Here is a 9660-nt window from a genome sequence, read left to right as displayed (position 1 = left end):
ATGTATGCCATAAAACATACACGACCAAGTTAATGCTGCTGTAGGAACCTTATCTTTGGAATTTCCTGACATTTGAGGGTTTCTCATTTTCCATTTTAGGATCGAAGGCAGTAAGTTCTTGCATTTAATTTCCTGGAGCTTTAGAGAAATGAAGAAAGAAAGGAAAGAGAAAAGGAGAAAGGAGAGAGAAAAGAGGAAAGAGAAGAAAAGGAAAGGGAAAAATAAGAAGAGAGAAAGAAGAGAAAAACACATTTTCTCAATCTGAGCATCTGAACTCATTGGTTTGGCCGTTGCTGAGGTGAACTAACTGGCCTATGAAAATAAGCTGGAAACGTTCTCCAACGCGCACAGCCCGGCTGTGTAATTCTAAACCCTCATAACCTCAAAATCCTTAATCATTTCTTTCTTCGATCTTGGCTTGGCTTTCCTGCCTCAGAGATGGCAGTAAGTCTGCCAAATTCAGAGTTGAGCCTTTTCTTTTTTTCGAGATAGGACCACAATAAAGAGCATACTTTAATTTTTAAGAGCAGAAAGTGAACATCTTGCCCTAATCACCCCCACTGTACTATTTTAAACAAAACAAAAAAATTCAAAGCCAAAATTCTTTAAAACACAGCTGATGCAACCATATCTGAACTGGCCAAGAAAAATTTCATCTTTGGGCTGAAACTAAGTAACTTTAGCTAGTTTTAAAGAAAAGGCTGGGAGACTGAAAAGAGCAGATGGTCGCTGAGAGAGAGAAGATGATGGGAACAACTGTTCACCAGGTCGATCTGTCTGCCCAGGGAGGACACAGGTGGAATGCTCCAATTTCCCAGAAAGCGGACCTCTTGGGAGGCACAGCCCAGAAAGGGCGTGAAGAGCTGCTGCTAGGAAGCACTGGGGACAGCAGCAGAAAGTCACCAGAGTACTTGGGGCTCTGGGCTTGGCACCTGTTTGGGAAAGGATGTAGAGCTGGAGATGGAGTCAAATGTTCTCAGAACAGAAAGAAGGAATTCTCTAAATTCTTCTATAGATCTCACCGATACCGAAGCCTGATAAAGGTAGTTCCATAAATACCAAGTTTAGACCAGTCCCATTTATGGAATATGGAGACAAAAATCTTATACATAAGCAAATAGTATTTAGTAGTACCTTAAAAGAATAATAAACCAGGACCAAATGCGAGTTCATCCCAGAAATGTATGGATGGGTTAATAGTAAAATATAAATTCGCTATTAAGAGGTCAAAGGAGAAGAACCATATGATTGTATAAAGTTGCCAAAAAGTAATTTGACAAAATCTAACATCAAATTTTAAAACTCTTAGTAAAATAAGAAATAGAAATGAATACTACCTTGATGACATAAAAACATATCTCGAATAAGAGTACTTACGAGTGGGACACTAGAAACATTATCGGTAAGGTTAGGGGTAAGATAAGGCTCCCCACTCCTGTCAGCATTATTATTTAATCCTGTTCTGAAAGGACTATCCAGTGCAATTCAGTAAGAAAAGAAAAGGAATTTGAAGGTATAAATTAAAAAGAAAAAAGTAAAATGGTAATTCTTTCCAGGCAATATGATTACATATAGAAAGTTCAAGAAAATCAACAGACGATCTATCAGGAACAATAAGAAATTTCTTTAAGGTGTTTTTTAAAAGATCAATGTACAAAAACTAATAGTCTTCTTAAATGTGAAAATCATATAATGAGAAAAAAGATTGCATTAACAATGGCAACAAAATATAAAAACTTAGCAAATACACAGAATTCCAATTTAAAAAACTAATACATATTTTGTGTGGTGAAATTTGCTAGTGATATATAGAACATTTAGGAAAGTACATGTAAGAATAGTTAAGACATTTTTGAAAAAAGAGAATAAAGAAAAAATTGGTTTATAATTATTAAAAAGGAGACCAAATGGTAATTTTTTTCATGACATGATAGTATATGTAGGATGTCCAAGAGAACCAACTGACTGATTATTACCGACAATAAAAAATTTTTGTAAGCTCTACTAGATATCAAAACATATTATGAGGTTAAAATAATGAAAACAGTTTGGTATTGGAAAAGAAATAGATACCCTAAATAGATACCCTAGTCAAAAGAATCCTACCTAATAGACCACGGTGAGTTGGGAGTGGCATGCTCTAATTCATATTTCTAGAAGATTCGTCTGGCTGCTGAGAAAGGAAAATACTGGATGGATCCAAGATAACTAAGATGATAGCAATGGAAGAGATGGAGTGAAATTCAAGATAACATTTAAAACTGTAGCCAAGGGCTTCCTGATGAATTAGATGGGGGTGTGTGAAAAAGAGCTCGGAGATGGCCCCTAGGTCTTTGGCCTAAGCAAAACGAAGGGAGATGCCATTTGACAAGACAGCAATTATTTTGTGAGGAGATGGTTAGCGGTGGCCTGGATTGAGAATTTAGGTTTGGACATGATAGGTCCCAACCACTAGGGAACCAGATGGAGACCCAGTCTGGAGACCCAGTCTGGAGGGGGTCGGGACTGGAGGTGCACATTTGGGAATCATAAGTGTGTGACTGACATTTAAAGTCGTGGGACTAGATGAGATCATACAGGGAATGAGTGTAGACGAAGGAGAGAAGTTCCTGTTCTGATCCCAGGACGAGGTGTGGATGAGTTGTAAGTGGGGGTATGGGGGGTGGCCGGGTGTTATTCTGACACGTAAAGGGAGAGGGGAGGAAAATGAAGCTGAGAAGGCGCAGCCAGCGAAGCAGGACTACCAGGAAAGCGGGTGACCTAGAAGCCAGGTGAGCACAGTGTTTCAAGGTGGCATGAGTCAGTTGTTCCTCCAATGCCAAGAGAGGTCAATTAAGAAAAGAACAGAACTGGAGACTGGTATAAATTAAGTATACATTCCGTATGGCAAGATGGAGGTCATTGGTGGCTTTAGTCAAGAGCAACTTCAGGGTAAGTGGCACGAGGTCAACTGCAGAAGATCAGGAAAAAAAACGGGTGAAGAAATGATGACAGTAAGTATAGACAACTCTTTTGAGGAGTTTTGCTCTAAAGTGGGTTTCCACATTAGTGGGTATAAACCAACTGGCACATTACAAAAATGGACTAGAAATTAGGTTTCAAAGCAGAAAAGAAACTTTTTCCAAAGGATAGATTTTATTTTCAAGCATTCACATGCTTTCTTAGCTAATCTATTCTTTTACGTTTATAAAACAGGCAGTGTGCATCTATAGGTATAAATGAGGAAACAGAAGCTTCAAGAGGTTAAGTAACTTGTTCAAGGTCACGTAGACAGACTGTAATAGGGCCAAGGTAGACCCAGGCAGTGTGTTTCTGAGCCCATACCAATGACATATATGAAAAAAAGAGCCAGGAAAGATTCAAAGCACCATGCACTACCACGGATGGTAGTCCCAGAATGAATATCAATTAGCACCAATTAGTAGACTGCCGGTGTTAAAACAAGTTTTCGTTTAATTCTTGATTCACTATCTGAATGACAAGAACTTATCATACTCGAAGGGTAATTTTTCAAAGCAAATATTCTTTTCTGAGGACAGAGGACAAACACAAAACATGCGCATCAGTTATCATGTTTCTAGGTTTCATCGATAAACTATCTTAAGCCATGAATCGTCTTGATTAACTACAAGCTCCATCGGTTTACTAAAAACGAACAAATAAGCTGAGGACAGACAGCTGCGACGTGGCAGAAACTACGCAGGCAGTCGCCGTGGCCTACCTGTGGTCCGTGCTGGGTCTCGGTCTCCCGTTCCACAGTCTTCTGTTCACAGAGGAAGGAGGGGGAGACGAGGGCAGGGGCGGGGGAGGTAGAGAGGGCAGAGGGGGCAGGTTCCTCCTGTCCTTCCTGACGCAGATGCCTGGGTTCCCATCCTTGTCCCCTTCTCCATCATGTTTGAACGTTCTCCGGGGTTTGGGCAGCGGGTTGATGAAAGGTTTTGGTGGGTGGCCCCTGTACACACTCTCCGGGCTGTGGTCCCAGGGCCTCCCGCAGGAGCCTCTCCTTCCCTCCACAGCCTCGGGGGCTGGCTCCGGGGCCAGGTCCACGTGCTGGGACCTGCATTCTGAGCCCCTCCCACCCCCACGGTTCTCAGTGAGGGCGGGCCCCGCCTCGGCCTTGTCTGGCAGGCAGTGTGGGGAGTAACACGTCCCTGGTAGCTGGGGATCCAAGCCAGCCGACCCGTCCTTTAGAGCCTGCTCCAGCTTCCTGACCTGCTTCAGCACAGAGAGGCTGTCGTTCTGGAAGCGCTGTTTGCCGGGCCTCGGCTCTCGGTCTCTGCCCGAGCTGGGAGCCAGCTCCCTGGATGGCTGGCTTAGGTCTGGCCTCTGCTCCGCATCTGGTCCCCCAACTCCCACTACCCTTTTATTCCTCTCATTCTCTTTGCTGTCTGCGTCCAGCTTCGTTCCATTATGAGCCCTCACTCCATCACTTCTCTTCTCCATCACACAGGAGGCCAGGTACTCCTCTTGCCCATCTGCCTTCCTGCCAGGTGCAGGAGTGGACAGCTCCTTTTTCCCTTCCCATTCTGATATCTTGTCCTTTATGCTGAGGGACTTGTGCTGGGCCCTGTCTCGGGCAGGAAAGCAGGGGTTCTGAACACCGCCCAGCTGCCTCCTGCCTGCCCCGCTGGCTTCTTTAGCGCTGAGATCTGAAGCTGGGTCGCTGATGATCATATTAGAGCTGAACATGTTCTGCTGGAAACCGTCTGCTCTTGACTCCAGCACCAGGTTACTGAGGCTTTCCAGCGGGCTTCTTCGGAAGGGCGAATCCTGACCAGTCTCTAGGAAAGGAATGGAGGACCTAAGTGGCTGCCTTCCAGGGTCTTCCCCAGCCTTTGGACCTTCTACCTTGACCCTGAACAAGAAAGACAAATACTGGGTGAGGGATTCTTGGCTATTATTCTTGGCTGGGCATAGAGATTTGCTAGAACTTAATATAAATGTTATATTCTAATTGCAAATCACAAACATTGAAACTACCATTTAAAAAAAAATCATGAAATATTTTTCTTGGGGAGATAGTATGGTGGAATGAAAGGAGCTATTGGATTTTGGAGTCCAGCAGACCTGGGTTTAAATTCTAACTCAACCACTGACCAGCTGTGTGACCTTGGGTAAGTTGCTGAACTCCTCTGTGTCTCAGTTTCCTCATCTGTGAAATGAGAATAATACATATGTAACAATGTGATGACTGTAAACATTTAATGAGCCAGCTCACATGAAGCATCTAGCATGTCACGAAAAGAAAAGAAACTTTTCCCAAAGGATAGATTTGAAGTGGTCATCATCACTATTATTAGTTGTTTTTTCCCTGTTGAAATGTCATGAGATAATAGATTATATCGTCTAAGTTTCCTTTGCTTCTATAATCAACCGATGGGCCTTTATAAGTACTATTTAAAAATCAAATCAACGCCATACGTCATCAAGTTTCACTAATTCTGGGCTTGAAAAGTTGTCCTGATCTGAATGAGTAAAGACACAGTGATTGAATGCATTTGGACTGAACTTCCTCCAGAGCGTGAGCCCTACGGGACGGGCCTCTCCATGAGGACAGGGACTGTTTGGTTTTGTTTTGAATTTGGCCTGCTTTGGCTACTGCTGCCTCCCTAGCACCCGGAACAACACCTGGCAGAGAAAATCTTGTTGCATAAACAAGTGAGTGAATCAACAGGCAGATCCAAATTTCACTTGTGTACAGAACTGTGCTGTCCAATACAGCGGCCACTAGCCACACGTGGCTATTTAAACTGAAATCGAATTAAATTAAAGCTTTAGTCCCTCAGCTGCACCAGCCGCACTCAGTACTCAGTAGCCACATGTGGCTAACGGTTACTGTACTGAATGGAGCAGAACATTTCCATCGCTGCAGAAAGTTCTGGCCTAGAATGTACATGTGGGGATATATGCCTCGGAATGTGATTTCAGGAGGTCAGTTCGTACCATGAAGATGTTAAAATTTATTTTGAAAGAAAAACAAAAAAAACATGATTAAGCTAGTCTAATGAGAATGAGAATATCTGTTTTGAAATGTAAAACTTTCTTCCACTAGCACAGGTCATGGCTGAACACAGTAATCTTAGACGTGCCATGATGAGCAAACATGCATGGACCAACTTCGCGGTGCACATTTTCTGAATGTGTACACTTATCTGACTATATAGGAATTCTGAAACTCCAGTTAAGGTTTACACGAGAGATGAATAATTAGCAATTTCACGCGCTCTGTTACATTTAGCTTTCTATTCCAAATGTAAATTGTTTTGCTGTTCTTGGTTGCTCAGCATAAATTAGAAACTTGTGAAATTAAAAACACATTTTCATACATTAAATATGGCTACCAAAGCAGAATTCCTTATTTAAATAAACAATTAGCTTTCATAACAGAGTACTTACAGAAAAGAAACACATCTTTTAATTTTCCTGTCACCACTGAGACATTAGTATGAATTCAGATTTTAGTCAGAATCAGAATCAGAATCAGTTTGTTGATATTCTACTGAGTTCAAAAGCCCTTACTTTAATGATATTAGAAGATGAAGAGATAGGACACATAAAAACAGTTCAGGTTAGTGCATGCTAAGTGACAAATGATGATACAATACATAATCATAGAGCATCAGAGAAACCTGGGTTTGAATCTTGGCTTCATTTTTTTCCATCTTAAAATAAGATCCCTGTCTCTTTCCTCTGCACTGGAACTTTAGGATTGCAGAGGCCTAATTTATCTTGTTTTCTGTGTCTAGTACATAATAGGAAGTCATATTTATTAAATAAATGAATGAATGAGTTAATATATGTAGTGTGCCCAGAATACAGCATACATCATAAGTCTTGATACTGGTAAGTGGTAACTGGTGTTACTGTAATGATTATAGTTATTGCCTAAGGTCACAAATATCTGGTGTGACTTCACAATCTCTTCACAATCACTATCTAAAAACCGAAGAGGGAAAAAGGATGGCTTACTGGAACACCACACTGGACTGACAAAGCTCAAGCAAGAGCGGCAAGGATGGTGAAACCAAGGTAGAGTACCTTCTCCACATGTTGCTGTACCCCAAAATGTCTTAAGCTCCTGTTTCCAGACTTCTCTGGCCTCAGAAGGGGCTCTGGACTGGGGCGCATAGCTGTGAACAGCTCAGTGGTCGCCAGCTCCTTTGCAGAATGTGTGAGAGAGTGTCAGAGGAAAACGTATGGGGAGAAAACAACTCTGCTAATAAGAGATGGGTAAAGCTGGCTATGTGGACAGATGCAGCTGCGAAGATTTAGGGCTCTCTGATAATTTAAAAAACCTCCACATCTTAGTAGTTAGGAAAATAACCCCTGGACTGGAATGCATAAATAGGGGTCCCAAAGTGGCCCTGAGATCACCCCCTCCACACACTGGGCACCAGTCAGACCTCCCCTTGCTCACTGTGGCCTTGGGTTCTTAACCGAGCGGCTCCTGGGGATGGTTCACAGCAGGCGCATCACGACGACCCGGAGGACACGTCCTTAGCTCAGGGAAGTGGGGTTAGTGAGGAGGGAAAGGCAGGAGAGAAAGGGAGGAGACTGAGCATCTGGGACAACGTCTTCACTCTCGGGGGAGAAAAGTTCTTACTTGCCAGCCAGTTCGTAGCTCAGGTTTTCAGTCTGGCTGTGGCTGCCCTTGGCCGGCCTGCACACTGTCATCATGCCAGCACGGAGAGGTGCTCTGTTGGGGAACAGAGGTGCACACTCAGTGAGCCATGACAGCAAATCTAGGGCCCACATCCCAAACTATTTACCCCTGATGGAGTCCATCCAGAAGTGGGGGGTGACAGGAATGCACCATTCAGAATCCCTGACCCAGGAGGTCCACCCAGATTCAGACCCTATGCCAAATCTCGTCTCGTGTATGTGCATGTGTACGTGTGCGTGATAAAGTCGCCAAAATATCTTAAGAAAACATAAAACCAGCTAAAAATGGGGGACTCACCTCAAACAAATGAAGTCCCCTTTACCTAGTGTTCCCTGGTTAAGTGGTTCTGTAGGTTGCAAACCCTCGGTTAGTTATAGCTATCTTGGTTTTGAATTGCCTGGCTAAAAGTAGGTTTAATAAGTGTATTTGACTTCTATAGCAAAAGGAAAAAAAGTAAAACATAAATACCAGTATAATCTGACACTTTTTCAGGTTCTCTAAGAACCTGTGATGAGTTAACAGCCCCTAAAGGAGGATTGTTATTTTATTTAAAATAAGAAATAAGCCACCCACCAAAGTGTTAATATCACACAGCAGTACTCTCCTCTTCTGCTGGCCCCAATGATGGGCATAAACCCACGCTGTCCTTTGCTTCAGAATCCTGCACAGAGAGCCTCCCCCACTGGCTCCAAATCCAAGAGGACAAACCACTTAGCCGCTAGGTCATCTGTCGGGTCTATGGAAAACTAGGAGACGGTCCTGGCAAACCCAGGAATCCCACTGAAAATCTCAAACCTAAAAGATGACAAGGACCATCTGGATACTAAAGCAGCAGCCTCAGTGCAGAAGTAGCAACTTTATCATACTCTTTGGTGTCTGACATCCAAATGAACTGAAGTAGCAGATGAGGGTGTATTATTTCAATAGCAAGTCCCTACAGTAATCTGTGTCTCTCAACGTGAGGACAAATGGATGTTGCACAGGTGATTGTGACTAGGAGATGCGACCCATTGGTAAGTTCTGACTGGAAGGGCCATGCTGTTCTGTAAAGCATCAATGTCACGTGACTGGTCCCTCCTGATGTAAAGGGGGTAACTCCACGAGTAGAGGTTCGAGGAGTATTGAGATTCACATTTCTTTTCCACTGAACCTCCAGAGAATCCCTCTCTCAACTCCTTACATCTCCAAGATTCCTATCCTCTCTCCCAGGACAATCTACCTGCCAGATGACAGGGTGGCTGTCCAAGGTTCTGGCCTGGGCATCTCTTCCCCTCCTGCCCCCAAGAAATCAAAGGACTGGGCTTTAAGACGTGTATATAACTCTTGGGAACAAGGAGAGGGAGGTCAGAGGGAGAAAGAGAAGAAAAGGAGAACAAACATGGGCAACATATTAAAAAGGAGGAGGTTAGGGACTGGTGAGCTGAGAAAATCAACGAAGGGAAGACAGGTCCCAGAAACTGTGTGTTTGGGCAGGGGATGGAGCTCAAGCCTGCCCATGTTGCTCAGCTGTCCCTTTACCCAACAACGCAGCACTCTAGATTCTGGGGAGTGTCACTGCTGAAAGCAAGCCGGTTCTATAAAGAAGCCAGGCCCCAAGGCTCTCCCTTCTCATCCTGGAGGAGGGCCTTGAAAAGCCTTTCAGGGACAGGAAGGAACTCCTTGCTCCTCTCATAATCTGTGCAAAGCTTCTGGAGCCTGTCCATTTGGCTAGGCTGACAGACACTGCCCTTCCGTCCTGCATCTGGCAGAGGTCCCATCGGAGGGTCAAGGTCAGCGGCCACTCCCTGCTGCCCACCCCATGTCTGCACTGTGCCCCGACACAGACAAAACCCACTGGGATGCAGCCATGACCCAACTCTCCCCACCCATGCTCTTCTTTCAAGCTGGCATCTTCTGTCACAGCCATTAAATAGGCGCCAGGCCCTGTGCAGGATGCTCTTGGGATTCAAAGATGAGTAGGACATGCCGTCTGCCCACACGGACAGCACCCAGGGTCA

At 44.0% G+C, this 9660-nt stretch overlaps 1 protein-coding gene across 1 annotated transcript in view; it reads right to left on the bottom strand.

The window, feature by feature from the left end:
- The window catches only part of DENND2A (DENN domain containing 2A), a 91957-nt gene that overhangs the window by 60237 nt on the left and 22060 nt on the right, over nt 1-9660 (bottom strand). Inside the window, exons 2-3 of the mRNA XM_015588359.2 lie at nt 7604-7696; nt 3722-4855 (exon numbers count right to left, since the gene is read on the bottom strand). Of these exons, the coding sequence (XP_015443845.1) occupies nt 3722-4855; nt 7604-7677 (1208 nt within the window). The 5' untranslated portion in view covers nt 7678-7696. The remainder of the gene's footprint in view (nt 1-3721; nt 4856-7603; nt 7697-9660) is intronic.

Source organism: Pteropus alecto, unplaced genomic scaffold (genome assembly GCF_000325575.1).
Source record: "Pteropus alecto unplaced genomic scaffold, ASM32557v1 scaffold22, whole genome shotgun sequence".
NCBI classification, from domain to species: Eukaryota; Metazoa; Chordata; class Mammalia; order Chiroptera; family Pteropodidae; genus Pteropus; species Pteropus alecto.
Note: the sequence above shows the minus strand (reverse complement) of the source record. Positions and strands in the feature narration are given on the sequence as shown.